The 18,175-nt window shown below is 35.8% G+C and overlaps 1 protein-coding gene across 5 annotated transcripts in view; it reads right to left on the bottom strand.

Moving 5' to 3' along the window:
• Positions 1-2,456: 2,456 nt before the first annotated feature.
• atg2b (autophagy related 2B) overlaps positions 2,457-18,175 on the bottom strand; it is a 27,895-nt gene continuing 12,176 nt past the window's right edge. For 2 of the 5 annotated variants that reach the window (XM_051132693.1, XM_051132691.1), the window contains exons 21-43: positions 17,885-18,057; positions 17,640-17,790; positions 17,207-17,406; positions 16,638-16,718; positions 16,278-16,384; positions 15,132-15,224; positions 14,967-15,037; positions 14,462-14,538; positions 14,174-14,368; positions 13,870-14,002; positions 12,862-13,064; positions 12,451-12,680; positions 12,235-12,352; positions 10,467-10,661; positions 10,253-10,354; positions 10,024-10,102; positions 9,497-9,710; positions 8,054-8,123; positions 7,636-7,718; positions 7,392-7,513; positions 7,099-7,253; positions 6,742-6,891; positions 2,457-4,609 (exon numbers count right to left, since the gene is read on the bottom strand). In XM_051132693.1, coding sequence (XP_050988650.1) covers positions 4,379-4,609; positions 6,742-6,891; positions 7,099-7,253; positions 7,392-7,513; positions 7,636-7,718; positions 8,054-8,123; positions 9,497-9,710; positions 10,024-10,102; positions 10,253-10,354; positions 10,467-10,661; positions 12,235-12,352; positions 12,451-12,680; positions 12,862-13,064; positions 13,870-14,002; positions 14,174-14,368; positions 14,462-14,538; positions 14,967-15,037; positions 15,132-15,224; positions 16,278-16,384; positions 16,638-16,718; positions 17,207-17,406; positions 17,640-17,790; positions 17,885-18,057 — 3,233 coding nt within the window. In that variant the 3' untranslated portion in view covers positions 2,457-4,378. The remainder of the gene's footprint in view (positions 4,610-6,741; positions 6,892-7,098; positions 7,254-7,391; positions 7,514-7,635; positions 7,719-8,053; positions 8,124-9,496; positions 9,711-10,023; positions 10,103-10,252; positions 10,355-10,466; positions 10,662-12,234; positions 12,353-12,450; positions 12,681-12,861; positions 13,065-13,869; positions 14,003-14,173; positions 14,369-14,461; positions 14,539-14,966; positions 15,038-15,131; positions 15,225-16,277; positions 16,385-16,637; positions 16,719-17,206; positions 17,407-17,639; positions 17,791-17,884; positions 18,058-18,175) is intronic. The other 3 variants (XM_051132694.1, XM_051132695.1, XM_051132692.1) reach the window with 2 other exon arrangements.

Here is an 18,175-nt window from a genome sequence, read left to right as displayed (position 1 = left end):
ATACTCAATTATATTGATGATTGGTTGATCCTTGCTCAATCAGAGCAGATGGCCGTTCAACATCGATCACATGAAAGAGCTGGGGTTGAGACTGAACGCCAAGAAGAGTGAGCTTTCTCCATCACAGTGAACCACTTATCTAGGTGTGGTGTGGGATTCGACTACGATGCAGGCACGTTTGTCACCTGCTCGAATCGAGTCGATCCTCACTGCAGTCACGAGAGTGAGAGAAGGCCAGTCACTCACTGTGAAGCAGTTTCAACAACTGTTGGGTCTGATGGCAGCTGCGTGATTCCTTTTGGCCTGCTATACATGAGACCCCTACAGTGGTGGCTCAGGACCAAGGGGTTCTCCCCGAGGGGAAGCCTGTTTTGCATGATCAAGGTCACGTGGCGATGCCTACCTGCATTGGATATGTGGAAAAAGTCTTGGTTCCTGTCTCAGGGCCCAGTGCTGGGAGTTCCTTGTCGCCGCATAACGCTAGCGACGGATGTATCCCTCACCGGTTGGGGAGTGGTCACAAGTGGCCACCCTACCCATGGTCTGTGGAGTGATCGCCATCTCTTGTGACATATCAACTGCCTGGAGATGCTGGCCATGTTTTGGGCTCTGAAACATTTTCTCCCAGACCTAAGAGACTGCCATGTGTTGGTGCACACCGACAGTACAGCGGTGGTCTAATACATCAACCACCAGGGAGGTCTGCGTTCATGCACCTTGTACAAGCTGGTGCACCAGATCCTTGTGTGGTCCCAGGACAAACTCCTCTCACTGAGAGCAGTTCATATTCCTGGGCATCTCAAATGTAAAAATGTAATGCACTTTGGAACAAATGTGGAAGATCCATACTTGCAGCTGAAACTGTTTAAGATTTTGGCAAGGTGTAACCCTTTGTTCATGGCAGTGGAAAGACTTCTGAGGATTATCAAAGAAAAGCCATCAGAGTCATCTGCACAAACATAAAGGATCCAGTGTAAGTAAGAACTGTGCATGTTTTTTGTTAGCATAATTAAAAAAAAAATGTTTTGAATGCCTTTAGAACTGTTCATGTGTTTCCGTACTCCCTCTTGGGCATTAACTGCATCCCAACATCCATTATCATTGGTCCATTTTAGCTTTTTTTACTAGATGAATGGTTATATATTGTTATTGATCAGTGTTGCTGTATTACAGGTTTAATCCAGCTGAACTTGCAATCTTTCCCAGCTGCGTGCAAGCTGTCTGTAAAGCTGAACACTCCTTTCAAAATGAAATTTTGGAAGACAACTTAAAAGTCTTTTACATTTTCATTAAACAGTTATATATTATACATTATATATTATTTATTTATTTATTTACTTAAAACTTAAATATCTTGCCATTTGTTAAGTTCAAAGAAAGCAGTGGATGAAACAATTAAAACAAATTTTTTTTTTGCTCCTTTTCTGAGCCTCATCCTGAGGATCTTGTAGGAGGATCTATTTTTTTAATAAGCTTTTATTATTATTATTATTTACAGCATTTACTTTTACCTCAATTACGTAAGTGAAAAATACTTTTCATACTTAAGCAGTCTACAATAAATATCAGATACTTTAAAACTTTTTACTTCTGCCAAAGTCATTTTCTGGTAAGATGTACTTTTACTCAAGTGTGGAAGGTACTTTATTCACCACTGTAAATAACTTTATACTAGAAATCTTAGAAATTTTAAGCTATTAAATGTGGTAGTTATATTGGTCTACTAGCTTTCACTTTCGTTTATAGTGGATAACTCTTCATAATATACAACTCATTTTAAACTCTTCAAGCTTCCAACTTTAAAACGAAATCAGTCACAAATGTAACCTGTTAGGTTAACACAAATACTGTTTACACTGTTAAAATGGCGAAACAAAAAGTTAATACTTTCACTTGCAGTTTGTGCTCGTGAACTGCCATAAAGTTGGCTTGACTTTGGACATTCCATATTCGCAAATTTAGGGACTGTCTCTAAAGTTAGCTACATTCAAATAAATTGCTGAATAATAGGCCTATGTAAATATGCGGTTTATTTCACAACCGAATGGGCTCAAAAACAAAATATGCCATAATTTAAAGCTCAATAGCATTTTAAGAGAATGACTTAGTCATAAAACCATCTGTAAAGTGTTCATGTGCAGTTGAGGACAAAAGTTTACATACACCTTCCAGAATCTGCAAAATGTTCATTATTTTAATCAAAATAGGGATCATACAAAATGCATGCTATTTTTTATTTAGTACTGACCTGAATAAGATATTTTACATAAAAGATGTTTATATATAGTCCACAAGAGATAATAATAGTTAAATCATAGTAATGACCCTGTTCAAAAGTTTACATACACTTGATTCTTACTACTGTTGTTACCTGAATGACCCAGTTCTCAGAGATTGCCACAGACGTTAATTGTTGGCCAACTGTCTGGCAAGCAATGTCAGGAATGGCAAAAAAGTCAAGTGGTGGACATTAAATAATTTATTTCCCTTTCTTGACAATACATGCTTTCGTATAAATTGGGGAAATGACCTGTACAGCTATGTACAATCAATGTTATTACCACCTCAAAGAAAACATACAATAAATATTAATGCATCATTTAAATGAGAAAAGGAAATGTCTGTAAGCTAAAATTAGCTGTTATTTATCAATTTCCCAATATATCAAACTAACATTTACTCACACAACTGCCATGTCATGAAGATAAAAAAAAAAAAGAACACAAATTTCTCTCAGACTAAAACATTTGAGAGGAACAGAAAATTAATGCTTGTCTATTAGACAGTTAACAACATGGAAAACTATATAGAGAATTTGTCTATCTCAAGAAAAAATGTACCATTCGTAAGACTTCTTGAATGCAGATGCTTAGGGAATGTCACTCAAGCAGATTTGAAACAGAACTGAAAACGAAAACAATAAAAGGTGTAATTTACTGGGATCACTTAAGTACAAAGTGCAAGTGGTAATAATAACCGCAAAACATTCCACATGTTTGAAGACTATTTTCTAACACAGTATTTGGAAACAGAAACACTACACAACATTGTGCTGCTTAAGCCATAGAAATCGATTCGGTGCAAAAAAAGAGTCAGTCTTTTATTTAAACAGCTAATAGTGTGGTTAGCTAAGAGATGATTATTGTAGTAGAAATAAAAGCAATGATGCTACCAGATGACTCCTTTTTGTCCTTTTGAAAATGTTTACAATAACTTAAGTATTTAACTAGTTTAGCTTTTGCATCTCACAGAAACTCTCAGGAAATGACCCTATTCAAAAAGAATAAAATAAAAATATGTACATTTTGCACAAAGAAAATGAAACCTATTTTACATTTTTTTTCAGACATTTTCATAAAATGAAGCAATTCTTTAGTTTTCTATTAGTAGCAAATTAAAAATGTCACTTATTAGTGTATGTGGAAAAAATATAGCCATCAAAGGGACAGAACCTGTAAAATATGAAAATCATCATTTACTCACCTTCATGTTCCAAACCTGTATGAGTCTGTTAAACATAAAATGACATCTTGAAGTCAGTGGCTACCAGCAACTGTTTTGTTACCAATATTCTTTAAAATCAACAGAAGAAAAAAACTCATACATGTTTGGAACAAAATGATCACAATCTTTAATAATGAGAATGAGCATTTTTCTTAAATTACTGTATCAAGAATATTAAAACACAAAATGTAACAATCCTTAAATAGGTTTCATTGTCTTCATGCAGAATGTAATTTTTTTTCTACTGATTTTGGGGTGAAATATGACCCTGACTTTTCTTTGCGAGATTCTCCCTTGCATCCAACACAGGATGTCATGACCAGCAAAAGTCACATCATTTTGAATAACATGTAATCGACATTAAACCTAAATGATGTGGAAAAACCTATGGTGCAGTAATCATGTTCCCAACAAAACACTACACCATCTCATTCATAACACATGATCATATGATATTATTAAACCTTGACATGAAGGCACTACAAGGATGTTTGAAAGTAGGGTGAGAAGAGACAAATCTAGTTAAATCTACTCCAGCAGGAGCTGTGCGTCTTCATTCCTGCGGCTTTGAGATACAAGACTCGATGACTCCAGTTACAGTAAATGTCAAGCACAAGTGCTGCTGAAAAAAAAGCTCCAGTCTTCCTCTGATACTTCATTTGGGGATTAGACTTCTGCTACCACAGCCTCTAGTTGTCTGCCACTGAGACACCAAGACCGCTTTAAACAAAAGTATAAGCAGCAAAACAGATCTTGACGGGCATCAACACACTATTAAAACAAAGCCAGCACACATATTGTAGGCCGATTAGTCAGCCTGAATATCGATTCTGATCTAATGCAGGACACAGGAGTACATTTCAGAGAACACAGCTCACTCTTCTCCTAAGCGCCATTTCTGAGACTCTTCTTGACGTGCATCTGGATGAATCTGGTTCCTCATGCCGCCCAGCACATTGGATGTTGCTTCTGTGGCAACGATAAGAGGTTTAACAACTGCTGGAGGAAGCTGTCGCAGGACTCCGCCCACAGCGCCCGTCATGCCCCTCTGTTCATGCTCACGTGTCGCAGTGTCATAAATGGTCAGGGCTGTGTCCGTAATCCCCTACAAACACAATGCACAGAAACAGTTTATTATAAACATACCAGTATATGCCTCATGTCAGTCACTCAGGATTATTCATCCAACAATTAAAAATCTGCCATGATTTACTTGTCCTCATGTTGTCCCCAACACATAAAAATCTTTAAAACACAAATTTATGTGTTTTTAAATGAAACTTAAGATATTTCTGACTCTCTGTTAAGAATCCATTCCACTAAATTTCTTAAAGGTCCTCGAGTCAGGACTCAAATTCGAGATGGCCAAAAAAAAAAAAAAAAGTTTAAAAAGCCACTGTAAAAGTGATCCACTGGAATCAAGCAGTTTAATCCAAGTTTTCAAGAGATATGATTGCTTTATATGAAGATCAAACTTAATTCAGGCTTTTACATATATACACAAACCTCACTGGTTCTCACACGTCAATCAAGCATGTTTGAGCTTTCATTCACCAAATGGTGTGCTCTATGTATGTACATTCATTTCTGTTTATATGTGAATAAAAGCGAAAAAGTCAAATTTGTTAATCATACAAAGTGATACAAAGTTTGATTTTTCGATGTCTTTAGCCCTATTCTGATGATAATCGACCCTTCGCAAACAGGAAGACTGATCTGACGAATCATAATTTTGTGAAGGGTCAACTGCATCTCATGAGGGTTTTTTTTTTTTTTTTTTTTTTTTTTTTTTTTTCACCATTTACAGAGGGTAGTGTGTGATTTTATTGCCGTCTGAATCCAGAATGTCAGTGTTTATCTTACACCACCCGCATAAAAATTGAACTGAAGAATTGAACTGCCGTCCAAAACCACATTTCTGAGTTTACAAGAAATCGATTCAAAATTCATACTTAAATCCTTTTTGATCACTGCAGGACACTGTATGGTAACCGTTGTACTTCACTGTAATTTGCATGTATATCCATTTCTGAAATGCTTGAAAGCATTCATATACAGTAAACTATATCACGTCTAATTATATACAATTAAAGCATGTCTGTTTTCCCATTTTTAAACAGGAGATTTAAATAATCAAATAATAAATAGGATTATATATTTTAAAATATGATTGGAATAATAAGAATACATTTTACATAAGTATTTTTTAAAATACATTTAACAATAATAAGAATACATTTGTAAACAAAATTCATTTTATTTACAGCAGACAATCATGTGACTGGCCACATGAGCAGCGCGTTCCACTGTGAATAAATCGGCATCCGCATCCAGCGTTTTATTACTGATGTGCCATGTAAATTTATTTTTAAATAACATCCACATGAGAAACAATTACCATCCGAACAGGGCTTTTGTGAACTTCTTGAAGTTTAAGAGTTGTGGAGGAATGAATGAATGAATATTCAGTGAAGGGAAAGAAATCTCAAGTTTCATTAAAATTACCTTGATTTGGGTTTTGAAGACATGAGTTTGAGTAAATGCCAGTTTTTTATTTTGGATGAACTACCAACATGAACTGGCATTCACAACTTATTTCTGTAGCATTTCAAAGTGGTATTATTAAAATTGCAGATGAATTGTGCAATAAGAAAGTAAATCAGTTTGGAGTTTGTGACAATCCCTGTCTGTTCATTTTAGGAGCGTGGTGACTGGTTGCTCCACCTACGATTTAATCTGACGGGCCGTTCATTGGCTGCACCTGACGCTGGCTGAGACGCTTCTTTTAAAAGAGGCTGATAGACGTGTTAGCATGGGGGGGGATTTGGGTTTGAGGCTTTGTTTGAGATTCTCCTCCTTTTCAGTTTATTTGTTTGGTTTAGGTTTTGCTTTGCTTCCCCCGTTTTGCTTATGTTTTAGGTTTTGCTTTCTGTTTGCTTTATGTTTTAGTTTTCTGACCCTGCAACAATACATTACACGTTCATTCAGACACCCCGCATTACATACTGATGAAACTGACGCTTACAGAAACATTGTTTTATTTTATTATTTTCCTGTTTTTGGAATTAATTTATGATTAATAAAGTCTTTTCTTTTTGAGCTCAGTTATAGTCGTGTGTGTGTCCCTTTTGTTGCTTCCCTTTGAGCCAGGGGTTGTAACAAGTTCATGTTAACTTACTAGAATTAATTGTACAGGGCCCAGATATATATCATGACTATCGCACAAAGTGCTCATACCTCTTTTACTACGCTGTATGCTTTGGCCACCCCCTCTCTCAGGTCCACAGGCTGATGGGCCAGACAGTAATGGGAGTACCGTTTAATCTTTTTGCATTCTTTCTCATCTGGCACGGGAGATACCATGTCGTAAGCAGTTTCAGCAGCAGCCTGCACAAAACACATAGAACAGATCAGAAATCATTTACGGATAAGTAAAGCAAATTGATTTTAATGTGATCAGTATAATTAATGTGTTTATGTTTGCCACTGTCATATGTTGATGAAAACTTGATGAATACATTATAAAATATTACAAACTACCTCTTTATGAGACACTCCGCAATAATTGTTTTCAACACAAAGAAATCAGTTTACCTGTATTGTTCGCACCATCCGATTGGTGAGCTCCAGAGCTGCCATTGCGGTGGAGGTTCCGAAGGAGGCTGTGCCACGCTGAAAGCCACGCACTATTCTTCCATCCTTACGGTATTGCTCAATGGGCAGCCAAACCAGATCCCTAAAACCCTGAACTGTAGCAGCAAAAGAGGGAAACACTGCTTAGTCATGTAAATTAAGTGATTATTTCTTACAGACACCCATTTTAATATTTGGTCAATAGCACGTCACAACAGAACTACACAGTGTGTGTAGGAATGTGTTGTGCTAACCTAGCTGCACCAGGGAATGAATGGGCCCCACGCCTCCCAGAAGTCCCGGCAACTGGTTCTTCTTTATGTCATTCAGCCACTCATTAATAGCATATGAAAAGAGCTTGTCAACACCCAGTAATCTGACAAAAAATAAAATAAAATAAAATACAAATTATCTTAAATAAAATGGCTGAAATACATAACATCATAAACACATAGTGAACATAATAAAAACTTTTTTGAAATGCTGTATTTTTCCTACCCTTGTCTGTAACACAGGCGCCGTAATTTAAGCTCTGAGCAGTTCAGTTGTGTCAGTCCAATCACAATACCAGCAAATGTGCCCTGAGGAATAAGAAACAAACATTATATCCACATATCATATTATAATACTTTTATAGAGCATTTACTAAAAGCAAATTAAACCTACAAGCTTATTTTGTAGAAAAATTTATTATAACAATACAGTTCAGTTTTCAGAGCGTTGCTTGACTGATTCATGTTCATTTTTGCATGTCAAGAACAACAGTTTTTCTGACTAATCATTACTAATATATTGTTTCACTGTGCTTGTAACATAATTCACAATCCAACATACGTAAAAACACTAAGGCCAAATGCATGCATGCAAAAAAAAAAAAAAAAAGAATTGTTTGTCATGGATTCTGTAGATAGCTCACCTGCTCCATGGCCATGTGTTTTCCATGGTAGTCTAATCGAATTGGCACCTCTGAAGTGAATCGAAACTCTCTGGAAAACAACACAGGTAAATAAATTCTGGTTTGCAGTTACTGATTAACTTATACCTAAAGAATTTGAAATGTTAAAATGTAGATTGCTGTAGATCAGAAGTATCCGATCCTGGTTCTAGAGGGCCACCTTCTAGCAGAGTTTAGATGTAGCCCTAATTAAACCCTCCTGAACCAGCCAAATTAGGTCTTCAGGATCACTACAAACAGAGATTGTCTTGCTATTGAGAGATGAGAGGGGCTGTATTACTTACTATTGGAGAATGCGTAACGGTCAACTTGGATCACATGTGCCCTGATAACCAATCACATTACAAACCTTTTTTTTTTTGGTGTAAACTTTAAAAAGTTTTGTTTAGTGTAAAACATTAGCTGATTAGCCAATAGGGTGTCAATTCTTTAAAGGGGTCACCGGATGCTAAGTTCACTTTTACATGTTGTTTGAACATTAATGTGTGTTGGCAGTGCATGTACAAATCTACCCTATAATGTGAAAAAAAATCCATGCAGTGGTTTTTAATTAATCTGTAAAAATAATATTCCCGTTTTCAAATCGAGCCATTCTCAGATGCTTGTCGTTGTGGCGTCACACTGACAGAAGCCGCTCCCATGATAGTTGATTGACATGAGCATTTTACCTCAGATTAGTTGTAACAGTCCAACCTCCATGTTTTGATGCCGCTGCAGGGATGTAAGTTAGACAAGAATTGAGCGATTGAGGTGTTGTGTTGCTGGATGTAATAATGAATGTAGTGGTCGTCATTTACTCCCGACATCTGAGCTGCTGAAGATGCAGTGAACTACATTTGTTTGTGAAGGGAATGCGCCTCCCGATCTACATACATCCATCTATGTTCGTGCGAATCATTCATGATCCAGCTTCACTTACAGCAGAAGTGAGTATAAAGGTTTTTTTATGAATCTTTGCGATCGCCTTTCCTAATGGTTTGCTAGTTAGCAAGTTCAGCAGCTAAACACGGCTAAATGCAGGTAAAGTAAACATGCTCGTCACTCCACAGAGAGAAGAGAGGGGGGCGGGGCGAGCAGAGCTCATTTGCATTTAAAGCAGCCTCGACCAGAACGAGCTAATTTTTGGCAAGGTAAAAAGGGTGTTGTTTTACACTACCATTGAGAATTTTTAACCAAAGTATATTATAGACTTTTCATTAAGACCCTAATGAATCAGACCCTAATGAATTATGTTTTTTTAACTAAAGGTTGCAGGCTTGCCTTACAGTGGCTTTGCTACAAACCTCCAGGCAGGTGTTTTGGAGCTAAACTCTGGAGGAAAGTGGCTCTCCAGAAGCAGGACTGGACACCCCTGTTGTAGATGGATGCAGATGGTTAGGAATACTCTAAATTTCTCTCACACACCTGAAGAATATGGGCTGGTCAGTGAAAGATGTGGAGGCAGTGTCTGGCTCAGCAGTGCTGTCTTGGCTGCAGGTGTGGATGAGGCTTGGACTGGAGCGACTTTGTGTTGGCACTGAGATGATAGGCGCAGGGTCTTGACCCGCTGCACCATTGTACTTGGAAAAATTGCAGGAAACCTCAGGGACAGGAGGCTTCTTTACTGACACACAGAACACTACAACAGATCAATAAATAGTTATGTAGATTAAACAACTGCTTGCAGGAAATAATATCTGTTGCAAGATCTAGTGAGAAGGTTTGCTGTCTTTACACAGACTTTTTTTTTGACAAAAAAATATGGAGATGATCTGTTAGTAGTAGCAGTAATTACGGCAATTACAACATGAGAAAAATGCAGCACATTTTCTTTGGAACAGTCTTTGTGTCAAGACCACTTCTCTTCATAATGTTGACTAGGTAAGCAGCTTACTCAGCATTTGGAACAATGTTTCCAAGGTTCTCAGAGTATTTTGCATATTGACTGTTACCTTCCTGTTCTGGTGGGGAAAACAACTCAACCTCTGCTGCCAGACTGCTAAAGAAGTCCTTCAGGAAGAACAATGCATCCTATACATAAAAAAAGAACAAGAAAAAAAAATAAAGAGATGAAAATGTGGGGCTCCTAGCATTTAGTCATCACTTTGAACTATGCTTTAAAAAAACTATGCTTTTAAAAACATGATTTAAGGTGAATTGTTGAACAGTTTTGTTCTGTACCTGATCAATGTTTAGCCGGAGGGGCATTAGTGACACACGTAGACAGCACTCCTGAGGTGCCTGTCCTGCTTCTGGACACACATGCAGGGCTCTGACAGTCAACTGATATACACAGACAGCACATCCGCATTTCAGACAACATCATTTAATCCGTTAGAAACCATACACACTACCTGTAGATTATGTACATCATAATGTGTGTATTTGATCGTACCATGTTGGAGTGAGCTTTCCTGGGCATCTCTTTACTGGAGTATAGATAGAGGAACTTGTTCATCATGGAAGAGGCCAGCCTGTCTCGTATCTCCAGATCCTGCACTGAGAACACCTGTCTGGACACAGGCTGCTCCGTCAAAACTGCTCCTGCCTCTGGAGCCATCTGAGGATACACCTCATGCTGGAAACGCACCTAATGTAAAAGGAAGGATCGTAGTGTATTTTAGTTTACTGAATTAGATTGTTAGATGATTTATTGCGGAATAATCTTACAAGTGTTCATATCATTAACTAAATAAATAAATAAATAAAACATTTTGTTAATTTAAATAAAGCTGAAGTAAAACATATTGAGATTAGATGAAAAATTTTAAATAAATAATTTTGAATTGATGCCTTCGCAATTAGTTTAAGTACTGAAATTTTAACGGAAAACAAACTGAAATAAACAAATGAAAAATATTAAATAACAAATAAAAAAAACTATGAAAATGGCACATAAATTACTAAAAATTAAACAAATTGAAATTGAAACAAACAAAAAAAAAACCTAAACTATAATACTACCTAAATAATTCAAAAATAACACTTAACAAAATTCATATATTGTGTAGGCAGACAGATGATTAAAATGACAAACTAAAACTGAAATAAAAATATAATACTATTAAATTTTTAGAAAAAAAAGACACTATTTAGAAAATTAATAGCTATTAAAAATTACGAAGCATTACAAAAAAAAATTTAAACTAAACTAAAAATATATATTTAAAAAAAAATAATTGTATACACTACCAATCAAATTTTTTTTCTCTTCTGCTAACTAAGCCAACATTTATTTTATCTAAAATACAGCAAAAGTATTTTATTTTGTAAATAAAATTTTCTATTTGAATACATTTAAAAATGTAATTTATTCCTGTGATCAAAGCAAAATTTTCAGCATAATTTCTCCAGTCTTCAGTGTCACATGGTACTTCAGAAATCATTCTAATATACTGATTTGCTGTTTAAGAAACATGTATTATTATTATTAATATTATCATAAATATTTGCACAGTTGAGTACATTTTTTCAGGATTCTTTGATGAATAGAAAGACCAAAAGATCAGCATTTATCTGATCTATTTATCAGCATTTATCTGATCCATTTATATTTTTTTTGGTGGGGAGAAAGAAATTATAGAAATTATTACTTCTAGCAATTTAGTAAGGATGCTTAAATTGATCAAAAGTGATGATAAAGACATTTCTAATGTTACAAAAGATTTCTATTTCAGATAAATGCTGTTCTTCTGAACTAATAATAATAATAATAATAATAATAATAATAATAAATGAGCAGCAAATCAGAATATTAGAATGATTTCTGAAGGATCATGTGAGCGGAGTAATGATGCTAAATTTCAGCTTTGAAATCAAAGGAATAAATTACATTTTAAAATATATTCAAATAGAAAAAATGTATTTTAAATAGTAAAAATATTTCTGTATTTTACTGCTTTCACTGCTGCTGTACTTTGGATCAAATAAATGCAGGCTTGGTGAGCAGAAAAGAAATTGTACTGTCCAAAAACTTTTGACTGGTAGTGTGTATATCTATATATATCTATATCTATATCTATATATCTATATCTATATCTATATAGATATAGATATATATATATATAAAATTACCATAGTAGTATATAAATGATACTAAAATAACACTGAACAGAGATAATATTAGGCAGGCTGGTGATTAAAACAATAAATGTTTCTCTGACCTTACTGAGTTGGATCTCCATCAGAACATCAGGGTTTCTGCCCCATCCTCCCCCAGCACGAGAGCCTCTTCTCACCTGTTTTACAGGCGTCTGTGATGGAGAGCTGTGAGGAGTGCACCTACACACACAAACATGCTCTCTTAATACACTTATAACATGCAGTTTTTATAAGAAGCATGATTTTAAATCAGGAGTGGCCCTACTCCAGATATATACCCTCGACTGCGAGCTGGTGATGAGGACAGTGCACCACCACCAAAGTCTTTTCCTCCATAGAGATGCCACACTACAGAGATCTCTTTGACCAGGTATCTGATTTCTGGCACGGGGAAATGAAGCGGACCCCTATTAGAGCTGCTGCCCTCCAGAGGGACACTGAAATGTTCTTCCCTCACAAGGATGGGTTCAGAGATCAGCTTCTTTACCACAGGCTCCTCATCCCTTTCCTAACAGACAAAACATTTTCATCAAGTCCATCCAAAAATGCAAATAATCTCTTTAAATTCAGTCAGTTCCTCACGCAAAGGTATTGTGTGGCTTTAGAAGAATAAGAGCAGCACATCTGTAATGCTGTTACCTTTCGTAAAAGCTTCTATGCCTGAAATATTGATGAAGTAAAGAGCTCACCAGTACTCTGGAGCCTGGCGTATCCAAGATGCAGAAGTCATCAGTGTCTTGGAGCAAAGTAGGGGCAGGAGGAGAGATGAGTGGGGAGTGCAAGGTTGGGTAAGTAGGACTTGGTTCCTGCCCCAGGTTTCCGCTCTCATCAGGGAAAAGAAAGAGATCCGAACGGGGCGGCTCATGATCATGTGAATGGTCTTCGTTGACACCTATACAAACGACAGGCAGATTCAAATTTGAGAAGTGTTATTTTAGTATTATTTTTTTTAATACTATTATTAGTATTTATTAATATTTTCAGTTAACTGTTATTTTTATATTTTCATTTTTGAAATTTTGGCATGTGCTTCTGTCATTTTTTATTAGTTTAAAATATTTCTATTCAGCTTTAGTTTATTTATTTTTTATTTCAGTTTCATTTATTTTAGTACTTATTATAATAATATACATTTTTATTTAGAACTTATTTTAATATTGTTTAATTTTTTATCTATTATTAATATATTATTTCAGATTTATTTTAATTAACAAAAACAAATATTTAACAGCTTTAGTTTTAGTTAACAATAACAACACTAAATGTGAGAGAGATAAATAGAATATTTAAGATAAGAGGGAAAAGATGGTTGCAACACAATCACTACAAAAAAAAACAAAAAACAATAGTTTTTAAAAATCAAAGCTGAAATCAAAATTTATTTTTTTTTAATATATGCACCTTCTTGGTCTGACTGTACTGATTAATTGGTATATTATTCCAAAGAAAAAAATAAAATAAAATAAAAATATAACTTGGATACCGGTTTCAGTTCTGATATTCAATGGCAACCAATAAATTTCTGATTTTAAATATCAAGCACTGCCATACATTTTTTAATCACTTAATATGCTGTATCACTCAGATTGCATTAGTAAATGAGATAACAAATGTTGTTTAATGCATGGCTTAAAAAAAATAATAATAATAAAATTAAATTAATTAAATTAAAAAATAAAATCAAAGCAGAGTCTGACCGTTTTGTTGCAGTGCATGACTTTGCAGACTGTCTGTCTCTTCCATTGCGTCACTCATTAGATCCTGAAGAATCTGCTGCTCCGCTTCAGGAAGCAAAGGAGCCTGAGCTGGTGGACGACTCACTGCTTCAGTCTGGCAAACATGAAACATTATGACTTACCCACAAACAATAGCTTCAAACCATGCTAATAACAACAAAACTATCAAACATCTGACAAGATTCTCTGATAATAATTACTTTGATAGTTCAACTTTAAAAATTAAGCATAATTGAATGTCTCATTATCAACATGTTAAACTCACAGGGAATGTTTTTGATGAACCAACCTTCACCCTGTGTTTAGAGCTCCTGCGTTTGGCCTCCAGTCCAGAAGGGGGCAGTAAATCTCCATAGCTGGCTATGTACTGAATAAGGTTCATAAGAGCGGCACAGGAATCTGAACAGGTGCGAATGTGAATAACATCACTTGAGCAACGCAACTCAAACCTTGGCTCCGTCTAAAGAGATAAATGGCACAAAATAAAGAAAAATTAAGACATTCTGTGTCAGAGAGCGGATGACCTTTTTTGTTTAACAGAGGATTTTCATACCATTTTGCCATCTGGTCCTGGTTTGACTGCTGTGATCCTCAATTCCAGAGTCCCCATATCAACCACCTGGACATAGTCTAAAAACACAAGAATAAGAAATAAAAACAGCGGCGCAACTGGTGTTTATCATAGCAAACGCAACATATCATAGGAATTCCATGGGCAGAGGATGGAAGCGCCAGAGCTTATGGTGGTTAGAAGAAATCTCTAGTATTAATTCTGATCATGGCTTGTCTTGAAAAATGAAGACAGTTTGTTCATCATAGAAGTCACACTGTAGGACTGTGCACCAAATCTTCTGACACTACCAGAATTTCATCTGAGGTAAAATTTATCGCAACGGACATTGATCGGCTGTTGGTGAACATGTCAAACCAGCGATCAAAGACTACAGACTTTATCCCAGGATTATAGGAATCTTTTAGGATTTTTAAAATTTGTCTCAGATGGCCAAATTGTGGCCAAAAATCACACTGAAACTGCACTGATGTGTATGACTTCTCACCTCGTGCCAGATTAACAGACACAGCATTGATCTTGTCAGACAGAAACAATGCAGCTTCATCTAAAATTATTCTGTAAGGAAAAAAAAAGTATGAGAAAATTAACTAGGAAGTGTTCAATTACAGAAAGAAAAAATGTCTAGAAATGAGTCAGTTTAGGTTTTTACCTCAGACTGGAAGAAGAATGATCTAAAGACACACTGCTAGAGATGCTGAAGGTCTCCACCGTCAGCAAAGATCTCACAGGTAAATACAAAGGCCTAGAAAGAGAAAACTACTGCTTAGATCCAAATGGTCTTTCAAATTAAAAGCACAATGAACACATTCTGTGTATAAGTATTGAAATTTGAATAGAAACAAACTAACATCTAATAACTAAAACAAGCTGTATTTATTTAAATAACACAAACATTTTACAGCTAAGTTTGTTACGTTATTGTATTGTATTTGTTTGTTACGGTCAGAAATTAACATTTTCATTAATGTGCAATATTTGCACCCTGGAATTGATTTCCACGGGCATTTTTTATATTTGTGAGGGCAATTTTTATAATCACCTTACTATCAAAAACAAATGTTGCCTTTAATGTCAAATACTTTTAATTTACCCAATTACTTTAGTAAATATTTAAACTGTTGTCAATAACAATGCACTGTTTAAAATTGTAACTACCTTATACACGTAAAAACAGGAGCTCATAGGATACTGCAATATTATGACAGTCATTATTATAGATTATTGCTCTTTATATTGTAATAATGATTATTAATATTAATATGGAATACAAAATAAAATGTTTTTGTTTTGGGCACGTCACATTCTAGCTACATAGACAAGCATGACAGTCCATGACGTTATCCAAGTCTAACACAAGTTTAATCACTGAAGCTATGAAATTAATCTTTTATTTACATTGTATCTGCACCGTGTTGTTTATGAGAAGGGAATTTGTGAGCATGCACACTCATCAACTGCTCCGGTGTTTTCAGTGCTGACTAATCTTAGCGCCTCTAATTGGCAATCCATTCCTAAGTTCAACAGAAGTGCGTGTGATTGGTTATAAGGCTCAACGCTGCACAAACCAGTGCGTAAAGGCAGTCTGGTGCAGTATGAGCAAATCTAAATGCAATTCTACAAATTGACAATTTTCACTCATCTTCACATTTCATTTTAATTGCAACAGCCGTAATACAATGATTAATTTTGCAAGGGCATTTTTTTGCTCCTTTGCCTTGAATTTATGGGGGCATTTTTGCCACAAGCCCTCATTAATTTTTGACCCTCCTAAATGATCTAGCTGAATGTATATCACCTGTAGTCCAGGGAGCAGCTCCACAGATGCAGGTGGAGGGTGGACACAGATGATGGGGGTGTGTACCCAAGCACCGGCTCATCTGACACATTTAAAAAGTCAACTATCTACAGGGAAAAGACAACCAGTAATGTTTAGCACAGATTAATGAACTACAAGTTAGCTATGTTATTATTTAATTCAATAGATCTCACTTATCATTTCACTTTTTGTTTTTTTAGATGCCCACAAGTCCATTTTAAAAGGCACTTTTGTTTCATGTGGTTTGCATGAGGTTTATATATATATATATATCTATCTATATATATATATATATATATATATATATATATCTATATATATATATATATATTTTATTACCTGGTCATACCAGCCCAGACTTGAAGGCACCACTCTGTGCTCCAGCGTAACTCCCCTCACGCCAATGGCTATGAGAAACTCCTGAAAGTACAGGAAGACGCGGACCAGATCGAGTTACAAGTTTAATAACACAAACACGGTAAGAAAACATTCGATTTTCACATTTTTGTGAAAGACATTCTTTTGCTCACAAGACAGCATTTATTTGATCAAAAATACAGTAAAACAGTAATACTGCAAAACATTGTGACAATTCAAATAAATGCTTGGTTTTATTTTTAACACATTTTAAAATGCAATTTATTCTAGTGGCAAAGCTGAATATTCCATTGCTATTAACTCAGTTCATAGTGACACATCCTTTGGAAATCAATCTAATAGGCTGATTTGCTGCTCAAGAAACATTTCTTATTTTTATCCATTTTGAAAACAGTTGTGCTTATTAATATTTCTTTTCAGGATTCATTGATGAATAGAAATTTCAGAATCAATGCACTGCATCTTGCAAAAAAAGTATTAATTTTTATTACTTTTTTTAAGCATTTATTTATGGCGATTATTTGGTTTACCTTGACATTGCGCTCTGTGTTGTGGGAGGAAATTTTAACAGCAACAGACAGCATGCTGTGGGGCTCCAAACTGAGCCCTTCAGAGGGTGACGCCCTCTCCGGGGCAGATTCAGACGCATACATCACAGGCTCCAGCCAATGAGGACGCGTCCTGCAGGGCAGATTAACACTCCACTCAGGGGCATCTCCTTCCACCGTGCCTGTGGAATTAAATACACCATGATGTTATAAAACAAAGACCAATAATGCATGTCACCAGGCATGCATATTAGACTTAGATATGAGTTTTAAAAAGCACTAAAGCACTAAAATACAAAGATGTATGCGCATACATTTCTGTTTACAAAATTAACAATAATACAACCAGCAATCTGTACAGACCATCATATAACATAACTAAAAAATAACAGGCAAAAACTTTTTTTGTTTGTACCATGGTGATAGAGGCAGGCCTGAGATGTGTGGAAGCAGACATAATGCTGATCTTTGTAGCCTTCATGCTGCGTCACACCAAACAGCGTCCCATTTTTCACCTCCATCCAGAATTCACCATGTTTTTTTGGTAACATACTATTATCATCCTGCTGGAAGTATGGGCATTCATTACATAAGACTATGTAACCACTACTACTTTGATAATGACTTTATTGAGCCATCTTTGCGATATTGATGTAATACCTTTAGCTGTGTGTGCAGAGCCAGCAGGCCGTGGTTAACAGAAAGGACGATGGAAAAGAGGCTCTGAGAGTTCTTAGGCTGCATCTTACTCCTCTTCTTCCTCCTGTTCCTATAGCCCAATTCAGCAGGAGTGTAATACTGCAGGATTTCTTCCTCAGAACCACTCTCCTCCTCTTCACACACAGAATGCGAAAAAAGCCAGAACAAAAGACCAACAGGCACAGCATGTCAGATGAAAATAATACCTGAAAACCTCTTTCTAAAACAGAGTTCTGTCCATAGTATCAAAAG

This window comes from Labeo rohita, chromosome 17 (genome assembly GCF_022985175.1).
Source record: "Labeo rohita strain BAU-BD-2019 chromosome 17, IGBB_LRoh.1.0, whole genome shotgun sequence".
Lineage (NCBI taxonomy): Eukaryota > Metazoa > Chordata > Actinopteri > Cypriniformes > Cyprinidae > Labeo > Labeo rohita.
Note: the sequence above shows the minus strand (reverse complement) of the source record. Positions and strands in the feature narration are given on the sequence as shown.